Here is a 22,981-nt window from a genome sequence, read left to right as displayed (position 1 = left end):
AAACACAGAGTCACATTCCTTTCTTAATGTGTTGCGCTCGCTTTTAGAATTGAGAGGTTCAGTGCACAAGAGGATGTGCACAACTTTTTTTTTTTTTCTTATCAAGATTTTGAAATATCCTGAAAATTCAGAATGTCAGGTAAAAGCCGTACAAGGTATATATATTGTATTGTGATATATTATATATTGAAATATATATATATATTGACACTTGGCATTGCTGGAGGATCTGGTGAGAGCGGCATATGTTTGAGGAAAGTGACGAAAGGCTGTAAAGAAAAGGTTGTGTGGAACACCCTTATATGGATATGGTTTGGGCATTTTTTTTTACAAATGACTAAACCTGTGCACGCGGCCACTCATTTAGAGTACTCCAAATTCACTAACATCAGAATGAGATTATGATCTAATTAATGTGTGTATGTGCGGCAGATATTTTTAGTTCTCCTGTGCGTACAAATACAAAATAATACACCACTCAATTGATAGTGAATAAGAGCCATTGTTCTTCCTAGTATCAAAACTCCAGAATGCTTATCTCTCACGTTTGGCTTGAATTTTGGTAACCGCATTATGAGAATTTGAACCTGAAGCTCATTCTAGAGCTGATTTATGAGTTATTTTGACCTATAGTAGCGTTATCCTTGGGCTATTTTGTACAGTGGCAGTTTGATCAGATAGCAGTCTGTTGTTCACCCTCAGGGTGCTTATGAAAATTTTAACAGAGGTTAATTACAGGTTCTATTACCAGGCCATCACATCTAGACATCAATGACTGAATAAAGTTTACCTACACTGACCACCCAAGTTGCATTTTCTTCCTGTCTGTCGTTCTATCTCATCCAGTGTTTTTTTTTTTTTTTTTTTTTTCATCTTCTCCTTTCCTATCTTGTCTGCTTGATTGCAGAAAGACACAGGCAGCTTTAGAATTTGTGTTTTTCGCTATAGCCACGGCTTTCCATGGTTCATGGATATAGGTCACTTCACTACCCACATTCACCCAATAAACTCAAACACACACACACACACTTTCTACTAAGATACTGCGGAAAAGTTTGGAAGAGATGTATGAGCTTGTTTACAGAATAGAGTTACTTTTGAAATGAATGTAAATCCACTGGGTATTCTGCTGGGTTTATTAAAATAGTATTTCCACCTACGCTGATGAAAACCCCTTAAAATTACAGGTATTGTTGTTGCATTGTATTTAAATAGCACTTCATTTTCCTTCTCTGCACAGTCAATATTTAGCATGCATTGCCTCAGATTTCCCTCTTCATTTATGATATCCATTTATCATAATCAATTATCATACACAATATGCGTATGTGTGTGTGTGTGTGTGTGCACCTTATCAGGAGGTCTTACATACTTTCAACTTACATGCGATGACTAATGCCAGAAAAGGATGAGCAGACATTTACGTATATGTGTATGATTTAATTAAATTTGTCCTTCATAAAGCAGCTTCCACAGTAAGGAAGCCCAGCCAATAAATGCCCAATCAATAAACCAATTCATCTGTCTTTGTATGGGCAACCACTTTCCCATCTCGCCATTCTTCTTGCATGACATTCATTGACTCTTATATTTGAAAATCACATTTGCACCACGCATAATGCCACACACCACCAATTTATCTAAAGTTCAGTTAATTTGTATGTAATTTAAGCCTCAACACTTCAGCGTAGGACTTTGATTGCTGTCACACTTAGCTGCAGAGGCAGCTATTTCATTTTGGAGGTAGAGAGAGAGAGAATGGGGCTTTGATACATAAACATGATTTTGATCCGTTATTTCAGCGCAGTAGCGAGACCCCCTGTGGGCTTCTATTTAATTATGCAACAAATGTTTGACTATCCAAAGTGAAATTTTTAGCCCATGAATATTTATTTCAATTCATTTGTTGAATGTTGATTGTAATTAAATGGGAAACATGATTTATTGCCAAGATTTCTACATTAGCCAGATAAATGAGGGAGATAAATAAATAAATTAATGCAGCAGAAGAACACCAAGTGCCAAGTGCGTGCAAACGGTTTCCTTAATGTTATAAGAATATTGTAGGAATTGGTTTCTGTGTGGTGACAGCAAGTTTTTGTCAGTGGTGACTGGTCATCAGTGAATGACAAACAGTCATTTTGGAGGGTGTAGGCTACAGTATGTTCATTATAAATGCATAGACGGTGAACGACCATTTGTGTGTGTGTGTGTGTGTGTGTGTGTGTGTGTGTGTGTGTGTGTGTGTGTGTGTGTGTGTGTGTGTGTGTGTGTGTGTGTGTGTGTGTGAGCGAGCATGTGCACTCCTTTACATTTAAAGACAGACCCTACTAACCTGACAGAATACAAATGCCAAGATTATGGCGACGTGTCAAATTAAAGGGACAATTTGGAGTAATGATGAGTGTTAGGCCACTCAGTCTGAAAGGCAGCGAGTTGGAAAGAAAAAGAGGAGTGAATGATGGTGCTCCGTCTTGTTTAATATTCCTGAAAGAAAATGTGCAGTGACAGGAAGTGGGGAAGCTGGGAGAAGGCCAGAGGCAAACACTTAGAGTTGCTGCTGCTTTGTTAGTGTCTATTTAATGCATCAACCGAACTTTTAGAAAAAATAAAAAAATAAAAATGTTATTGGTTTTTTGGCTGCTGTTTATATTTTTTTTAGAGCAGGGGTCTTCATCCTTTTTCAGACTAAGGTATTCTTGGACAGAGCAAGGAGTTACATATTTTATAAAACTGAGGCCTGGTTTCACAGACAGGGCCATGATTGGGCCTTAGTTAAATAAGGACATTTAAAGGGATAGTTCACCCAAGAATGAAAATTCTGTAATTAATTACTCGCCCGGATGTCTTTCCAAACCCTTAAGATTTCCGTTCATCTTCGGAACAGGTATTTTTAAAGAAATCTGATACCTTTCTGTCCTTCCGTTGACAGCCATGCAACTACCACTCAGATGCTTCAAAACGTTCATAAAGAGATCGTAAAACCATAATCCATGTAAATTGAACGGTTTAGTCCACATTTTCTGAAGAGACTCGATTGCTTTATTGATGAACAGACTGAATTTAGGCTTTTATTTACATATAAACATTCATCAACTCACACATTAATTGTGGTAAACGGAAGCTCAAAGCATGTTCGCTTGATGTGCAAGAACCAATGAGGTGTTATGAAACACGTTCGCTGATCAATGTTTATTTGTGAATAAAAGCCTAAATTAAATCTGTTCATCATATAAAGCAATCAAGTCTCTGTTTCCTGTCTTTTCACTATTTCACTGGTTTTCTATCTGAGGAATTGTTGAATTATGTTTCAACTAACAGCACACAAAGACTAAACAGCGGCATTGATCAGCGTAGGATAACTTGAATAAGTAATAGGCTGAAGAGTGAGATAGAAAGAAAGAATAATGGGAGGGTGGAGGGATCACTTCTCCTCCATTGTCTTCTCCTCTGTTTCCCCTCTGCTTTCACTTACCCCGACAGGAAGAGTCAATGGTTTAATTACAAGGCTCCAATGCTAGTTAAATTATCAAAATTTAATTTCAAACTTTCAGCTCTCTCTCTCTCTTGCTCTCATTTTCTCTCGCTCTTCCCGCCACTCATTTAGCTCAGAGACCATATGTATCCCTTATCTCAGTGTATTTCATTGGGATATGAAGGACAAAAAGTCCTCATATTGTTTAACCCAGCTTTCCTCTAGTAGAGCAGTTAAATCAGGATAACAAATTCATTTTTCTGATTAAAAAGTCCTAAAGGGTTTCAGTATCCCTCTGTTATGCTTTGATAACAGCAGAAAACAAGTACAAAAATAGAGTGTTCATCACTTGATTTCATGAATATCTAGTTCACTTTAATGAAATGAACCATGAACCATTCCTATTTTAATTTGTCTCCCTACTCTCTTTTACGCTGCATCTCAGCACAAACCAAAAGAATTTGTCTCCCTTACTGGCCCGCCGTCAGTCATCTCCTTCGATCATGCTGTCTTTTATGCCATTCCTCAATTGAGACAACCCAAGAGGAAGAGGAAATGAAAATCAAAGGTTCAGAGCGCAGAGCACAAATTCACACGAGCCTCTGTGTTCCAGTTTATTACTCCTATGTGCATCCTTTCACCTATTTGTTCTTTAGTTACTTTGAAAAATGTGTGTGTGTGGATCCATGTGCTTGTTTATTAGCCTGTAGCCATGTGTTCCATTCTATCTCCCATCGGGACCATACTTGCTCGTCTTGTCCTGTTTTTTGCTATAAAGTAAACCACACAAGGAGACTTTGATGTCCTTCAGACCTCCGCCGCTATATATAAACCACATTGCCAAGTGTGGCATCTGTACTTACTCCTGTGGGCATTGAACTTACTATCCTAACATTTTTTTGTTTATGTGAGAATCCATTAAACAAGTGCTGTGCAGCTCATTAGTATTGTTTTGTTTATGTTTTAGCTTCCCCTGCTGAACACTGCTTTCAAGCTACATATATTTACTACTTAGAGAGAAAGAGAGCAATTAATCCAGTTGATGTTTGTGTCGTTTTGTAGCATGTAGCGCAGTGCGCTAATCCAACTAGTGCCACAGCAAAAGTACTTTAACTGAGAATGATCCCCCCCCCCCCCCCCCCCCCAAAAAAAAAAGAAATAAAAAAATCTACCCATCACCCTCTCTTCTTCGACCTCTTCAGTCCAGTGACCCCCAGCAATCTCTTCTCTTGTAGCCGTTTCGCCGAGTGACCTTCTCGGTGGTGAGCCAGCCCCAGGACCCGCACCAGGGCTCGCTGCAGAGCTGCTACGACAGTGGCCTGGAGGAGTCGGAGACGCCCAGCAGCAAGAGCTCGTCCGGCCCCAGACTAGGTGCCCTCCCTCTACCCGAAGACGCCTATGAGAGGACTACGCCCGATGGCAGTGTCGGTGAGGCAGAGCATATGGAAAATGGTAGGGGCAAACACAAAAAAAAAGATAAGTCAGAGTTAAGTTAAACAGCTAAATAAGAAGAGACATACTCATCAGTTAACAAGATAGGGAAATTCCCACAAAAGGCCACACACTCACACACCGCTGACACTACAGTTTTACAGATCCTGGGGTATACGGAGATATGAATAGAAAGGACTAAATAGGCGTTGTCTTGCACGCTAAGTGTGATTGTAGTGTTAATTGTGACTGGATCAACATCTCATTAGCGTTCTTGTAGATTTATATATATATATATGCCATTCGTTTTATTTATTTTGCTGGTTATTCCAGTGAGAGCTAAAGGTTGTTTAACGTGGTATAGTCTAAAAGTTAGTCTGACAACTCAGCAGGCAGCTGACTGTTTTTTCTTGTAGCATCGGATGAGGTCAAGGTTGCTTCATTGGAGACGTAGCTCATCGTATAAACATTAATTCACAAGAGGTTTGCTTGTGTACCAGATAATAGGATAAAAATGCATCATTTTCTTTGCTTTTACTGTGCTGTGGCGAGTTACAAAAACATTTGATTTCTAGAAACAGTTTTCGCTTGAGTAATTTTGGCCATTTTTCAGTAATCACTGTCAATTCGATATGCCGCTGTGCCTATCACGCTCTTTATATTGTTGGAGTTTAACAGGTGAAAGGGCTTGAACAGTAAGAGCATGTATCTTGTGTCATTGCGGCTGAGTTACCTATCCTCTGTAGAAGCTCTCTGTGGTCAACAGTTACCTCCATTGTTGATGACCAGCCAACCAATGTTGGTCTCTATCAATGGAGCCACTGTTGGGGTGGTATTCGGTAGCAGTTGTCGAACATTAAGGGCTGTCTTGTCTACATTTGATACTTTATCAGCAACAGGTGTGTATTGTGTGAGCTCAGCGTGCCATTTTCTCTGGAATGTCTGTTCTGCTTACTCATCGGAGTACATGTTAGTAGAGCAGGAGCGAGTGTTTCTCTTGGAGTTAAGTTATCAGGTCCATATTTTGCTTTGCATATTGTGTTACCTCATTGAGACCAGTCATATGACACTAAAACATCAAGGTTTGTAAAAAAAAGTCAAAGGTAAAACACCTCACGAATGGAGGCTGGACTGGATAAATTGCTTAAAAAAAAAAAAAAAAAGATTTGTAACTTTATCACTGGGAGAATATTGGCCTAAATGTAGATTAAAGTGGGAAGCTGTTTTAGCCCACTTGCTGCGTAGGATCTAAAGCCTTTTGCATTTAGACAACTCTGTGCCAAATTAGCCTCAATTAAAGTCTGGCTTTAATTCAGACTAAGCTAAAAGTAATTGGTCACTAGGAGATCAATGCAAGGCTGATTAGATCAAAACTGTGAATTTGGCCATCAGTCAGACCCTCTGTCAGAGAGGAAATTAAGGAACGTATGCTGATGGGTATCGAAAAGCTGTTAAAGTGATTCTTTCTCATTTGTGACATACATAACTTATATTTTATTTGATCAAAAGACGTTGTCATTCCATTGTCAATAGTTCTAAGGTTAGGGAAGTTAACATCGTGATTGCAAGCACACACATTGTCTTTGATGTTTTATTAGTAATTATTTAATGATCCATTCCTCTTCTCACCCAGCTCACTGTCGGTCTCTCCCATTTTCATTCTCTCTTGCCACCTCATGTCTCTCCCTTTTCCCTCTCTTCCTGTTCCATTCTATCTTTCTTGTAAGATCTTTCAAGGGCAGATACAAACAAACAGAAGATGAATCACTTTCTGATAAATAAAAAAGATGCATCACCCTGTGCTCCCAATCTTTAAGAGAATCAGTGTGTGTGTGTGTGTGTGTGTGTGTGTGTGTGTGTGTGAACTGGGGGGTTTAGAGAGGGAGAGATATGGGGAAAATAGAAAAGTCAGGAAACTATGTTCGGCTTAGAACTGAGCAGAAGTGAACATTAGTACAATAGCTTATGCATTCAATGCAGTTAGAAGTTGACGGTGGAAATTTTCAAAGCTGATGTGCTCTGCTGAGCTCATGCATTATCAAACATCACACTCGGAAACTAATATACACTCAAATACAACCGGTCACACTTGCGACCTAGCAAAGTCGCAGTCAATGTCTCTTTCATGACAGAGATGTCCTAACGTTTGTGTGTGTGTGTGTGCGTGTATGTGTGTGTGTTTGAGATCTATAATTGGCTTAGGCATGCTGTGGGTTAGTTCCGCTTTGACAGTCTTTTGGGTAGGTGTTAGGTTCGTTTAAGGCTTTTAATGCTCTCTCAGGAGACAAGATCCAAACTCACTCTTGTGTGATCACACCTCTTGAGCGTGATTTGGAGATATTTACCTTTCAATTCCCTTACCAAAAAATAGTATGCTAAAAATACATACGTGGGTCATGTCATGTATTTACTTTTGAGGAATTACTCTGTCTAATCTAAGGTGATATAATTTGATTAAATAGTTTAGATTAATATGCCTAGTTAATATTATTTCCCATCCCTAATCTTAATATGTATTTGCATATAGGCATTTTCCTACCATGTTCATGATCAAATTTATATTTAGTAAGGAAGTTGTCCTTTGACAGATGCTTTCATCCATCCCGGGATTTATATTTGCCGCATTAGGGTGATGGAAACCTGAATTACACACACAAACACATAATCTAATTAAATTAAATAATTATATAGATCTCCTTTAAGATCATAGTCAAAACCATTAATTTAATATGCATCTTCTGGTTTATATGATATGCTCATATGTGTTCTGGGGAAGAACAAACTTTTTAAAATTACATATTAAATTAATGTTAATGTTAAAACTAAAACAAGTTATTTATCACCTAAAACATTTTATTTTGCTTGCTTGAAAAAAAAAAAAAAAAATTAAGGACTTTTTTTTAGCTTAGTTGAAGCACTGAGAGCTGTGCTTAAAATGAAGGTCTGTCTTGCTCCGTCTATAGCACAACAAGATGGCAAAGACTGCTACAGGTTTTTCCATGTTGAAATGGTAACATTCTCAGTGTCCTTCTCATGGAAAGCACTTAATTAAGTCAGTTAAATGGCAGTCATTGCCCCTCACAGTGCTGCTTCCCTAATGCTGTATTACAGCTCTGATAACCTAGAGTCAATTAAAATATGGACGGGAGATCATACAGACGCACACACACACACACACCCCTGCAGTTAACAGATGGGCATAGTGCCATCACTTGAAAGAAGGAATCAGTGATGGTCTGTAATTGTGGTCATTATGCTTGTGAAGGATGTGTGTGATTGGGATCCTGGTGAGGTTTTTGTTGTGAGTGTGTTTGTTTGTTTTGGGATTAAGGTCATGGCAGGAACTGGGCGTCCCCCTAATGAAGATGCCCTGCTGTGAAGATGGGTTTTCCAAAACACACGCTCTCTCTCTTTCTTTCTCTCCAGCTCTTTTTCAATCTCTCTCTCTCTCTCTCATGTGCAAACAAATGTCGAGGCAGCACAAGATACACAAATATATAGCATATCGACAGTAAATAGCGATTAGATATTTCCTTCTTTAATGTGCACATGAATGTTCCTGAGAGAGAGAGAGAGAGAGAGAGAGAGAGAGAGAGAGAAAGAGACTGATTGACTCTCAGGAAAAATCACGCTCTTCGACTTGCTCGTTGTCAATCGATGATCTTCCAGTCAATACATTTGCTCTACTCCTCGCTACTTATCTCTTCCTTCTTGCTCTCTTCGCTCACCTGTGCTGAACCACGGGACTTCAATGGTTTGTCTGCTTTCCGACATCATCATTTAGATGTTATTATCTTACTCTGTAGTTTCATTATGCCAAACAGACGGACAGATAGACAGACAATGTTGTATTTCCCTTTAAAACAGTGGAGCTCCATTCAAGCATTTGCCAGTGATAAAGATAGCCTTCCTCTAGGGGAACACTGTGCAAAAATCTCTGACCACCGTTTGAACCCTGGAGACGTCTGTCTCTGGAGTGTGCTTGTTAGGATTTAAGTGTTTCTGTAATCTTATCATTACTGCAGACAGATACTGGATGTATAATGTGTCTCAAAGCAAGACAAGTGATCTAGCTGAATATAATCAACAGCTTAGATCAGTAGAGCCCAATATTAGCGCAATAGGAAAAAATGGGAGCTGAAATTATAATTTTAGACCTGTTTATGAATCTATACAAATGAGAGTATTCACTTGCTGTGTTCCAGATATAGATAAAGCAAATTGTATAGGATTAGTTTGATATATATACTTCTTAGTTCTGGAGTTTTTGTCTCAGGAAAAGTCTATCCAAATAGGACCCAATACATTATGTTGTGTTTTAGGCTTAATGTAAATGTCTAATGATAATGGATGTGTATGTATGTATGTATATATATATATATATATATATATATATATATATATATATATGTATATATACTGTATAGGATAATGTCCTGAAATTACAAGTAATTTACATAGGAAAGGAGGGAAGATTGCTCATTTTGTCATCAGAAAGAGGAAGCTCCAACTATTTGCAGCAACTTAATAGATACCGAACAAACTCGCCTTTTTGTTAATAATTTGTTAACTGTAGAATTTACTTGTACTTCAAACTTCGTTTGTCTTACCAACTTGGCCATTAGCAAACAAACAGATAAATAAATAAATAAACAATGCGTACACACACTTCATTAGAGAAGCCGAATACAGTGGGCCAGATGGCAATGCCAGTCGCTTTTAATTAAAGCTATTCATATTTCAAGAGCTCGGTAGAGCCTCAGTCCAATAAACCTCATTTTTTATTTCACCAGAACTCAAGCGAGGCCGATAATTGTAGGGAGAGAGACATCACTACAGCAATAACAAGCATCACAGGCCACCTTTACTGGCATTTGCATTCATTAGAAAGTTTGCGCGCAACCTTTGCTAAATTGTTGTTTGGACTTTGCGGCTTTGGTTAGTTTGGGACACTGAGAGCAGGTGGGTGTGTTGTACAAATGTCAGGTCGGCATGCCTGAGACTCAAGGTCATTTGTTATAGTCACACAGCGCTAAAAAGTGTTAAAAGAGCTCTTCTTTATCAGAAAATTGGAATCAGGTTTAGGATTATAGGCAGGTTGCTACACTTGTAAGGTAGACGTGTTTTGCGGTTCATCTTATTTGCTAAAATATACACTTGTGTATTCTGTCTTAGTGAAAAACAGTCACAGAACATTGCACAGGATTATTAACACCCAAAGCACAAATACTAAGTTGTGTTTCAACCATTATTCAAACATTCCTGTCTCAGATTCTTTCCACAAACAGGAAATGTGCAATTGGTTGCATCGTAGATACTTACTTCTGTATTTGTGAGCATAAAAACAGGTCTGACCAGTTAGTTAGTGGAATTGTGTAACCATGTCATAGTTTACTTCACTCAGCGATTCATCTTCCAGTCACTTTTGGATGAGACTGTGAGGACGTTTAGCGCTAGGAGGTGAAAACGTGTGGATTTTCTTAATCAGCATGAAACAAAAACAAGCTCGCCCCGCTGGCGTGTGTAAACTTCAGGCTTTGGGAGTTCAGTGAAGTGGCAAGTATTGTTCAGGCAGAGTGCTATACTAAAATCTGCACTAAACAAGCAGTATTTCACTTGCATTTCCTGCCAAGTGTTTGTGCGTCACCTGGCTTTTGTGAGCAGGTGGACCCTTCCTGAACACAAAAACACTAAACAATTTAGAAGCTTTGCAATTATACAGGCATTCCTGATGTCTACAACTGAGCTGCCCTCTAAGGTAAAAAAAATAAAAATAATAATTCTGGCTGGCTTTGGCTTCTGAATTGTGGCTGCTTTGTTCCAACAGCCAAATCACCCACAATGCTGCACCTCAGGAATGTGTCTCTCATTATCTTAAATAATTCGAATTTATAGTTCAAAGGGTGAGAGGGAGTTATGAGGGAATAAATGTTCAAGCACGTAATGTTTTTGTCAACAACGTGTCTGCTAATTTAGTTTGCTAAATACTATTATTTAGATTTTGGTCTTTCTATAAGCCAATTAGTTTTATGTTTCAGTAAAGATATTCATCAGTGGACGGAGACGTATTAGTTATGTTATGCGTTATATTTGCATGTTTTCCAGTATATTTGATTGACAGTGCTAACCTTTGGCATTTGCAGCAGTTAGTTTCTTACCTTTTGATGTCCTCTTGTCGCAGCCAATCGCTCCAAGAATTCCCAAAGTACTCTGACTGGGAAAAACCCAGGGGAATTATGAGTCAGACTTTTGCTGAGTTTGTTGAAAGGCTCCCAAGCTCCAAGGCTTGACAAGCCTTGGAATACATATTCAGTATTCCAAGCCTTGTTAAAAAGAATCGCACAATAGCCTCAAAACATAGAAGCTTTAGTGTTTTATCTGTACTGCAGCCAAAATGTAGAGAACCATATATCCCCGATATAAAATTATGCAACTCTTTCATGGAAAAAAAGTACTTTTAACCTATACAGAGCTGTGTGGAGAATAGTTTGAATATTTGTTTTGATAAGAAGTATTTTACTGGAAAAAAAAGCATGAGGGTATGGCTTACTCTCTGTGGTCAAATGCATTTTCTTTACTGCTATTTTTAAGTTCTCGGAACATTAGGATAATTGTTGAAGGCTGTTTCTTTGAGTGCTCTTATTAAAATCCAAGGCAGTCATTAGCGGAGATGGCCACAAGACCTTTCAAATAAATGAGATGCTCACCATCACTTTGTGGCAAGACTTTGAAGTACCTGCAATCACATCAGGTATCGGATCAGCTTAATTACCGAGCTGGAAATTAAGCATGATAATGCGAGAATGGAGGAAGAGAGAGAGATAGATGGGAGAGAGAGAAGAGATTGTAGGGGGTGGGTGAAAAGTCACAGAATCTGTATCTTAACACTGAATATCATTAACGATCTAATTGCCTGCTAGCCATGTCACATGACTGCTGTTTATACCAATCAGACAACACCACCCATCTATGCTTAGATAAATATGATGGATCGCTTTATGGTGAAGAGAGATTAACTGTAGCCGTGAAGGTACTTTCACTCTCAGCTTCTGAAGCCCCCTAATATTTCTTTCTCTCGCTGCTAAATGTGATCCATTCTGAAAGGTTTTCCAGCGGTCCCTTTGGCATTGGCCTAGTATAAATCTGCCCCTGTTTTGAGATGTATGAGTAGCCTACCACACTACAGCGAGAGCTCGAGGCACAAGAGGAGGAAGATGCATCCCTGCAGCACAAGCAGTAAAGCCACTGAGGCCTGTGGCAGTCTTTTCTTCTCTTCTTCCTTCCTTTCACTTGTCCTCCTCCGCTTTTTGTCCTATTAAACAAGAAACAGGCTAGTGTTTTGCCGAGGGAATGAATGTAGGTGAGGCAGAATGAGCGTGACATGCACGTGTCAAATGGTGGCATTTGGGAGGTTCACCTCAAAGCTCTTGCTGTGCCTCTGTCCTGCACCTTCTCAGCGTGAACCGTGACCTTTCGCGAACAGAAAAGCTCTCAAACTATCACATTTAACGGAATAAATCCCTTTCTTTCTAAAAATAAACAACATAAAATCATGCAGCAAACAGACAAAAAGAAACAATTCTGTCATAACTGTTCAAGTCATGCATTATGGCAGCATTTCCTTTTCATCAGCATCTAAATGTTTTCCAAGGAAGTGCCTTGATGTCTAGAAATTGCATGTCAATTGAAAAACAGTGCAAGGTCAGGGAAAGATAAGAATTGTGGCGGCAGCTAGACAAATACAATAAACACCTGACAGTTCAGGGAATTATTTTTGGCATTGCTTTTCATTGGGTGCCTGTTGTGAGGTGAATATGCATTGGCACATAATTATTGAAATGTCATGTAAAATATGCCTGGGGCCTGACAAATCTCATTCAAGTCTCTCCAACAACTGCGTGTTCCCCACTGCGTTTCGACGGTTTAGTCTTTTTCAGGCTGCAAAGTAGACGCACGGCCACTAGAAATGCAGAAAATGCACACAAGTGTTCACCCAGACCTCACAGAGAGCCAGGTGATGGCAGTGTTATGTCAAAACAGTAGATAAAACTTTTCTACTCATGCACATTTAACCTCCCACATTCCACAACACACAAAGGGGCCGATTCAGCAAACAAAAGAACAAAAATGTTCAGAGGTACAAAGAGCGCAGACTTTGAAAGAGGGATGAGTGAGCCCTAAAGGGAGAAAAGATTGTTTTTCATTATGTAAAGAGAAGCCGGCATAAAATATTCCAAGACGCAGACAATTACCTCAAGATCACATGACTCTGACAGAAAAGACAGAAGAAATGGATTTCTAGCCCTTGCCGGAAAAAAGGATTAGCAACTTGAACAAAAAACAAGGGAGACACACCTGGTTTTAGGGGCCTAGAATGTGAACAAAAGGTGTGTGTATGCGTTTCAAGGCTTTTGTGTGGTTACTCTAAGGAAATAATGACTGGCCATGGGCAATACGAGGCTGGGCCGTGGAGGGAGTTTACCAGCACCCGTGGCTCTCTGAGTTTAGCAACAGACTTCTTTATATTCTCCCCATCAATCTAGCCTTTCAGGACTATCAGATTGTTTTCCTTCCTTGTATCCTGTTGTTCTCCGTCTCATGTCACTATCAGTCTTTCCTTCGCTCTCGCTGTTGAAAACATCGACGATTCTTTCTTTCTTTCTTTCTTTCTTTCTTTCTTTCTTTCTTTCTTTCTTTCTTTCTTTCTTTCTTTCTTTCTTTCTTTCTTTCTTTCTTTCTTTCTTTCCTCCTTAGGCGGAATATTTGCAGTAGTGAAGGGGGCTGGTGGTGGTTGGATTGACATAATGATAAAAACCACCCACACTGATTTAGAGCCACAGTGCTCGGATGATCTGACAAAACCGGAGAGAGGTTTTAATCCGTAAGATGGGCTCCTCAAATCCACTCACAATACCCCCAAACAATACACCCACCCCTGAGGATGCACACACACAAACACAAGCAGAAACCAAGCGACAAATTGGAATTGAATTCTGCATAAGGCCAAGGCTCAGCAAGTAGGCCATGGCAAGAATATTTGTGTCCGATTTATCCACGGAAAAAACTAGAATGAAATGACTCCCCCTCCCCACAAAACCCCCCATTCGCTGTGCACAGCCTAGGCCTAATCTTCAGGGCTTTTTGATGGTCAGAGAGAAAGGAATGATGATAAACAGATATAAGCACTAAAGTCGGGCTCCCTCTATTGTTTTGTTTAAGCTTTGTTCTCTTTTGCTTCCTCTTTTCTAGTGTGTTTGTAATCACAGAGGTGGCTTAATATGCAGCGGCCACTTTTATGAAGGAAGCTCTGTTCTGTAGAGGCCTTGCATACGGGTGAGGATGTTTTGCTAACAGGTGCAATGCTAGCAGCCTCATTTGTCTTGAACACACAGGGGTGATTTATTTGATAGCACAGGTTCCCTTCGGAGGAAACCGCTAGCTCTGCTGTTACTGAACAATATGGCTGACAGTGCTGCCTGTATATATTTAATATTGTGGTAGTCTGCTTTGCTAGGCATCCTATTAGTGTTGAGGGTAATGTGTTACTCTAATCACATTATTTTTCTGTAACAAAACAAGACTATGATACACTTTATTTTAAAGCGTCCGTGTTACAGTGTAATTATACATTTAGTGCTAAGTAATTAGTAATAACTGTTAACTAACTTGAACTAACAATGATACATATTTTACAGCATTTATGAACCTTTGTTATGTTAGTTAACAGACGTGTTCATGTTAGTTCAAAGTGCTTTCGATCTTAAAAATGCATTTGTAAATGGTGAGATATGTTAACTAATGTAGTTAACCAGTGTTAATAAATGACACCTTATTGTAAACCATATTGTGTTACCATTTTTATGTCAAAACAAAGTTGCCGTTGTCTTAAATATGTATCATGCAATACATGTTGGATAAAACCATGTTTTAGCTAACAAATTGTCATGAATTATCAAATTGAGCATTTTGCCCAAAATGGAAAATGTGTGTCAGATGAAGCTTTGCCTCCAAATTCAGGAAATTCTATTACAGGTACTAACATTATACAATTGCAAAAAGATAAAAATAGTTTTATGTTGGAGCCGATAGCCTCGTGGGCAGCACAACATGCACATCCGGCGACCCAAGTTTGATTCCCGGCTCGAGGTCCTCTGCCGATCCTGTTCCCCCCTTCATCTTCCTGGTTTATACACTGTCATGTCCAGTAAAGCTATAAAATGGCTGAAATATAACTTTAAAAAAAAATAGTTTTACTACATTTATATATTCTGAATATTAAAACTTGTCCTCGCTTGTTGATGAAAATGTGAATAATGCACAGTAGAAAGAGTTTTTGGAGAAGGATTGTGGTTTTATTTCTTTTATTTTTAAATTGAGAAGTCATATTTCCATGACTCTTTCTAACAGACACACTAGTTTCAGTTAATAACATACATAGAATGTACACGTGTTTGCTCAAACTGTGCTGAAATTGACAAAGCTGAATGTAATAGAGAAATGAGAGACACAAATCAAATTTAAGGATGGCAAAATTGCTTGACATTTATCTGAGATCGATAAAGGGGTGTTTTTAAAGTTTTCAGTCATGTCACAGGAAAAGAAACTAAACATGACTAAACCCAGCCTTGTCTTGACGAGGACTTGAGTGTCCTAATGGTTTTCAAATGTTCACGGTCATCACCATTACTTGGCAAATTGCCTTTTTTCAACAAAGACGTGACTTGGGTAAATATTTTCCTCTAATTATGGGTAGACGTCAGACTAGCTGAAGCAGGCTAAAAGCCTTCCACTGGAGACATTAATCAATGCTAAAACAACATAGACACCACTTTCACTCGTCTGTCTATATGACAGGTCTCAAACTGCAGGTTGACTTCTGCTGACATCAGACAGTGCCATGGCAATGCAGCCAGGTGAACTATACGACTCTAATTCAAAGAGTGAATGAAATAATTGATGGTCAGAGTTTTGCTTTCGGGGTGAGGCTGAGGAGTAATTGGCCACTTTTTAAAGGAGTCGAAGAAAGAAAAACTGAAATAAATGATGGGAGAATCTAAACCCTGTGTTTGTGCAAGGTAAGACATGCCAGCGAAGCATTCGTCAATTTAATTCCTTCGCCCCACCTCACCTTCCAAATCACCTCTAAATCTGCCTTTTTTTTTTCTTTTTTTTTTATAACAAAGAATGAAAAATGGTACCATTTTAATACCCACCCATTTTTAATATTAATCAAATTGGTCACCAGATTATCCACCAAGACCAGATGATTTTTGGCTTGGAAATTGCATTTTCCTTATGGTCTACATTTGTGCTTTTTCTTCCTCTTCCATCTCCCATTCCATCCCTCTTTCTTGTTAATTTCATTTTGTTTTATGTGCATCTGTTAAGCTTGGATTACTTCTGCTTATCCAACACTAGCTGTTAAATCTTCCTTCTTGTTTCTATGTAATTTTTGGCCCCATATATAATCTGCACATATAAATTAATCCCACCCCTCTCCCTGGCAAAGAAAGAGCTTGATGGAGGCATTGCAGCGTTGGGAATATAATGCTGTACACAAATAAATAGTTTTAAAGCTGACTGGCTCTAGGTGTGTTTAAGAAACTGTAATAACAGACGTTATTTAGTTGGGATTTACAGTGATGCATGTGACAGTGTACAAAAGTCTCTTTCTGAGTTTGCAGCGGGGCCCAGAGGAAAGACACTTTATCTGTACAAGGTGATTAGGAGAGAAAGAGGTTTACTGTTTATGAGCTCGGAAATCTGCTCTCAACTCCGGTTGGTCTTTGGTCTCCGGGTTGGAATTACTGAGGAACATCTTCCCTAAACCCACAGCCACGGGCCCTGAGCACCTCCGTATTTATAACTGCCTATGATGGTGAACTGTCAGGAGAAAAGAGACTCTGCAAGATGGCTGCCAGTGGAGAGTACATTTAGAGTTTCTGCCAGATGCAAATTCATCTCCAGCCTCCATCCAAAAGTCGGCATTGTAAAATTGGGTTTAACACTGTAACTTAAACCTAGAAATAAACAGAACTGTTAGGATTGTTTTTTTATTAAAATGAACATGACGACATAAAATGAGCTGTATATATTTAGTATTCTGAAATAATATCCTATTTCAGGAAAGAAAATTTGTGACATTGACCATGTGAACTCAAATCATGCTGGATCATCAGTTGTTGAGTTCATGTCATTTGAGCAGTGGTTCTCAACCAGGGGTCTGGGGCCCCAAGATGACTTGCAAAACAAGCTTTAAAATAAGCTAAAAATCAAGATATTTCTTATTTTAATTCACCCCTAAACTTCTGAAATGCAATTATAATTATTTTAGTTACTTATTTCAATCTGGGGACACTCCTTATTTCTGCAAATATTACCTTTGAATATCGTTGTGGACAGTATGGGGAGTCAAAAATGTTGAGAACCAATGAACTAGAGGGACAGACCGAATATCAATAATAATTCAATTCCACTTTTCTAGGCAGAATTTTCACTAGTGATCTAAGACTTTTGGACTTTTCTATCCACGAAAAGTGGCATTAATCATCACCCAAATTGACACGACTCGAAGCAAAAGCCTGTGACGCGTTTCCGCAGTTTTCGTCTCGTCTCAGTTCTTGGATAATTATTGCACCCTTTCTCCTCTCTCCCCCGGTAGCTCAGGTGGTGCCGTCCCTTTTGTAATCATCTGTTTATGCCGCATTCTTTAATATCGTTCCTCCAGTAATCAGTCTGCCCACCAGTCCTGTAGAACCGCTATTCCTCCTGCCTGCCATTATTTAATTGCAAATCGTCAGGAGTCGGTAGTTTGGGGATATGGATGTGTCAAAAGCTTCGGAAACGGGAGTTTTCTCGACATCCAATTAACAAATGCTCATTTATCACATCGAGGCATCACAAGGGCCCGCCGCCACGCATGTTAATAATAGTATCATAAGCAAGTTCAAAACTCCCATGCTGTCTGTGCTAGGGCCCCAGCAGGTCACTTTGCAACGTTCATTAGAGAAGAGAGAGAGAGAGAGAGAGAGAGAGAGAGAGAGAGAGAGAGAGAGAGAGAGAGAGAGAGAGAGAGAGAGAGAGAGAGAGAGAGAGAGAGAGAGAGAGAGAGAGAGAGAGAGAGAGAGAGAGAGAGAGAGAGAGAGAGAGAGAGAGAGAGAGAGAGAGAGAGAGAGAGAGAGAGAGAGAGAGAGAGAGAGAGAGAGAGAGAGAGAGAGAGATGAGAATAGATACTGTGTCTTATTTAGAAATGAGAGAGGATGTGGTCCTTTGAGTTCTGTGTGGTTGTATGTGGTTACTCGTCGGTATCAACAAAGGAGAGAGAGAGAGAGAGAGAGAGAGAGAGAGAGAGAGAGAGAGAGAGAGACACTGTCTCTGGTTTCAGAGCCATATTTATGAATGATGGCTCGCTCACTCACTCACTCTCTCTTTCTTTCTCGTCTTTAGTGGAGTTAAAGGAATAGTTCACCTAAAAATGAAAATTCTATCATCATTTACTGACCCTCATGTAATTTCAAAACTCATGATTAATAACAAAAAGGCTCTGCAAATAGACTTAAATGTAAGTCTTTATTCACTGAAATACTTTTACATGAAAGTTTATGGTTTCAACTGATAAGTCGGTCCGGTTCACAAAATTGGTCTGAAATTTATTCACGAAATTTAAATATCTTCCAAACAAAATAGTTTTTTTTCCACAGAAGGAAGAAAGTCAAAAGTAAATTTGTTTGAGTGAACTATACATTGACCATAAATATGCTATTTTTGTGGTATATACAAGCCCGTACAAAAAATTGTGGCTGGATTTATTTTAAATACAAATTCTCTTATGTTCACTAAGGCTGCATTAATTTGATCAAATTACAGTAAAAACAGTAATATTGTAAAGTAGTATGATAATATAAAATAAATTTGTATTTAATATAATATTACGTTTATATATAAATATTTTAAAATGCAGGTTATTCCTGTGATAATATGTTGTATTTCAGTCTTCAGTGTCACATCACGTGATCCTTCAGAAATCATTCTAAAATGCTGATTTGGTGCTCAATAAACATTTCTTATTATTATTATCAATGTAAAAAACAGTTATGCTGCTTAATGGTTTTGTAGAAACCGTGATCTTTTTTTTTTTCTTTTTTTTCAGGATGCATTTTTCAGCATTCATTTTAAATATATTTAATAGACATTAAAAACATTCATTTTAAATATATACATTTTTTTTTTATCATTTTAAAAGTCTCTTTTTAATCATTAAAGTTATTAATTTATATCCATTAGTGTATGCCGCTTCATGCTAGCATTGCAGAATAAATACAGCCTAAGACTAACCACATTGTCACTGCCCTTGTTGTCAGTCTCACTGCATTTCACAGATATAAGCACCCTTAGCAGTTCAGTTCCTGGCCTGATCATGTCCTTTTGACCATTGCCTTTGCCTGCACCAAGGCGCTTAACCCCTGTCTGCTCCAGAACATCCACCCCTGTTCATCCCCCTTTTGCCTGCTTCGGATTACATTAGGAATACACAAAGTGAAGAATTCCTGGACAAACTGAATGCAATTAGTAAAACAAAAGACTTTAATTCCAAAATCCACGTTCTTAACTGTGCACATGTGGGTGCACGTCTGTCTAAACACATGCAGCCATGTTTTGTTGAGCTCATAGGCACAGTAAACACAATGATAAGAGTGGCTTTTGAGCGCATCAGGGGAAATATACAGCGCCATTTGTTGCTGTTGCCGTCCTTGGCTTCAAGTTGGAAAATATTTTTCCTATACTTATTTTTTTCCTCGCTCTCTCTCTCTATACATTTATTCTTCTCTTTCCGTCCATCCTCAAGGTGTCCCCTGATGCAGACGGTCAGAAATAACACATTTTCAGCTGCATAAAAGACACAAAGAAATATTAACATGCTAGTTAACTAATCTTGTAAAGGCAATAGCACAACAGCAGGTAAAGCCTATATATATATATATATATATATATATATATATATATATTAAGTTTACACACTCTCTAGTGATTGAATATCTGCTGGAGAACTTTTAATTACAGTATTACTGATCTCAATTCACAATTTGATATTTTGATGTCAGTTTTATTGATTGTCCAACTATAATTCATTCCCAGCCATTCCACTCTTGGCTTTTTGTGCATTTCGACAGGCACGCTCGCACACATTCATGCCCTCCAGGGGCGAAGGTGTGTTATTGGATCAGAGGCCGTTCCTGTAAATGGAGATCTGTGTGTTTACATCAGTAAGTGGATTATGGCTGACCAGTTTTCCTCACATCACTCCCTTAACTTATGCAGCAAGAGGAGTTTTCACACACGAGCACTCACACAAAGAGAAGAGTGAAGGGGAAAAGCATATAAATATACACAGTGAGGAGAGATGATGGGTTCAGTAATCGTGTTAGTGTTGATCCGAACGCTTGATTCTCCTCAAATCACTTGATATCACTGAACTCACAGGCTCATAGGTACAGAAATTAACTTATTTTATACATGTTATTTGATGTCGATTGTAAGGGACATTTTTTACCTGTATAAGGGCATATTTCATTCTAAATATATGCCTCGCTTTCTAGCTGTCTATATACTGTAGGCATCTACTTTCTAAGGCAGCATCCTTACTGAGACAGAACCTAATGAGAGAGAGATTTGGTACAAAAGCAAACAAAATATGCACCCACCAATAATTACTTTGTTTGTTTGTTTTTTTAATCAATTATTTTCAGTATTAAATTAATTATTCTAGTGTTTGTTTTTCTCTGAGCTCATTGCAATGCATTTTGAAATTAAATTTGGTCAAAGCAAGGTACTTAGGATGCACACCACACACACACACACACACACACACACACACACACACACACACACACACACACACACACACACACTTTATGTTTAGTGTCACTTTTGCCCTGATCCTGTGTTAATTGGTGACTGATTGTGATTCTCGTTGCGTGTCACATTTTGCACATGTCCCTTCCTTAACTGTCATGATCTGTTTTGAGATCAGCTTTAATGATTTTAAATTAGCTCTATTGCTTAACAGGTCAAATACTGAACAGGTTTGAGAAGCAGACAGCATTTCTGCTGTCTATAGGATTATCGGTGTGCGTTGAAACTCTTGTTATCCTAATGTAATATATTCCACATCACATTAGAATGAATGAGCTTGTGCTAATGAAATGCAGTAATTAATTGATTGCATTAGAAAAGAGCTGAGAGGGCTAGGATAGAGAAAAACAGAAAGAGAGATTTTAATATGAGGGTTTAAAATGGCTTCCGCAGAACTGAGGCAGAATACGAGGTCTGTGCTTTTTTATTGGGGTGATTACACAAGCTGACAGTCCATTCTGTTGGCTAGCCATCGGTGTTGTAGTCGGCGAGCGGGGAAATAATCCTTCTCGACAGCCAGTCCTGCTGTGATATGAGAATACTTCTGGAGGATTCTCTGGTAATTATGGCCACTGTGTTAGGAAGACGCTATGTGTGAGTCGGGTTTTATGACACGTCTCTAAACATCACTAAGAACGACTTTGTGCGCTGGTTTGGCTTACAGAAAGTCATCATTTATGCAAAATTTCTAAATTTATGTTATTTTTGAATGCTTGTATTTATTTCAGCCTGATGTAATATTTATCTAAATGCACTGCACATTAGGACTGCTAATTTAGAAGTATTATTTATATTAATGATTATAATAAAATTGGTTTCTTGATCATAAATATAGCTCATAAATAAAAATGATACATTATTATTATTAGTATTGAAATAAAATAATATTTTTATTCAGCAAGGACACAAATATATCAAAAGTGACAGTAAAGACATTTACATTGTTACAAAAAGAAAAATCTATTTCAAGTAAACGCTGTTCTTTTGAACTTTCTATTCATCAAAGAATTCTGATAAGTAAATGTCACGGTTTCCACAAAAATATTAAGCAGCACTGTTTTCAGCATTAATCATAAAATACATTTTTCTTTAGCAACACATTAGAATGATTTATGAAGGATCTTGTGACACTAAACATACATAAATGTGTTATAATGCAAAATTTAATCTTGACCTATACGCTACAGGCAACTCTGCTCCGCAGATATTGATGTATGCCATACATTAATTGTGATTAATTTGATTGATTAAAAATCATATCTTGTAATTATTTGATTAAAACTTTTAAGCAGTCGACAGCCCAACTAAAATCTTTACAAGCATTTACTGTATGCACTTAGATAATCCTCTGTTAATGCATTGGCGCATTGTGTTACAGGGCTTTTAATTTTGAAGGGTATCTGTGTCCTTTAAAGTAGAGATAATGACTAATGGCTATATGCTAGGCCCGTTTGATTGACAGCCCATGGTAATTGAGCTCGGTAGTGCGCCCCCTACTGACCCCTGGTGAGTGACACGTCCTGAACCCGGGGGTTGAGTTCCCAAAGTCAAGGGCCTACATTACCATACTGCGCTGTCAAAAAGGAAGATGGAGAGAGAGAGAGAAGAGCAATGAAGGGCTCTCTATCTCAAAGGTGTTTAATTATCTTCACTCAGGACCGTGCCCCACCTGTTCCCTCACGCCAGCTGACACAACAAACAACTGCCAAACAGACGACAGACAGATTAACCAGAGCACACCTGTAGAAAAGCGAGGGAAGATCCTCCTGCTCCGTCTTCGTACTTCTCTCCGCACAAACCACACACCCATATGGCTTACAGCAATATGTTTTTTTTTAATTGCAGGACAAGGTAAAAGTATGTTAACGATCTCCAGCAAGCTGCAATTATTAGCGATTTGACAATGAGTCAATGCCATTACAACCTCTCCGCTCCCTGGCTGAGGTTCGCGTCAAATAACACTTTAGTCACGCGTGGCTGCGGTAGATAGCATAAAAAGTCATCACGCGGCGCCGGCCATGACGCCTAATCAAAACGCTCTTTGTGTCGGCTTTAATCTGGCTCGCTCTAGACCATCCGAGCTGTTCGCTCTTCCTCGGTTTCCTCCCTCTCCTCGCCGTCTCCCAAATGAATCAACACTGTTTGGGAAAGGGGGAAAAAAAC

At 38.7% G+C, this 22,981-nt stretch overlaps 1 protein-coding gene across 1 annotated transcript in view; it reads left to right on the top strand.

Moving 5' to 3' along the window:
• pcdh7b (protocadherin 7b) overlaps positions 1–22,981 on the top strand; it is a 125,837-nt gene that overhangs the window by 61,150 nt on the left and 41,706 nt on the right. Inside the window, 2 exon segments of the mRNA XM_084110320.1 lie at positions 4,711–4,857; positions 4,859–4,927. Coding sequence (XP_083966446.1) covers positions 4,711–4,857; positions 4,859–4,927 — 216 coding nt within the window.

Source organism: Abramis brama (assembly GCF_963993115.1).
Source record: "Abramis brama genome assembly, chromosome: 3".
In the NCBI taxonomy this organism is placed as follows: Eukaryota; Metazoa; Chordata; class Actinopteri; order Cypriniformes; family Leuciscidae; genus Abramis; species Abramis brama.
This window is presented reverse-complemented; position numbering and strand designations above follow the sequence as displayed.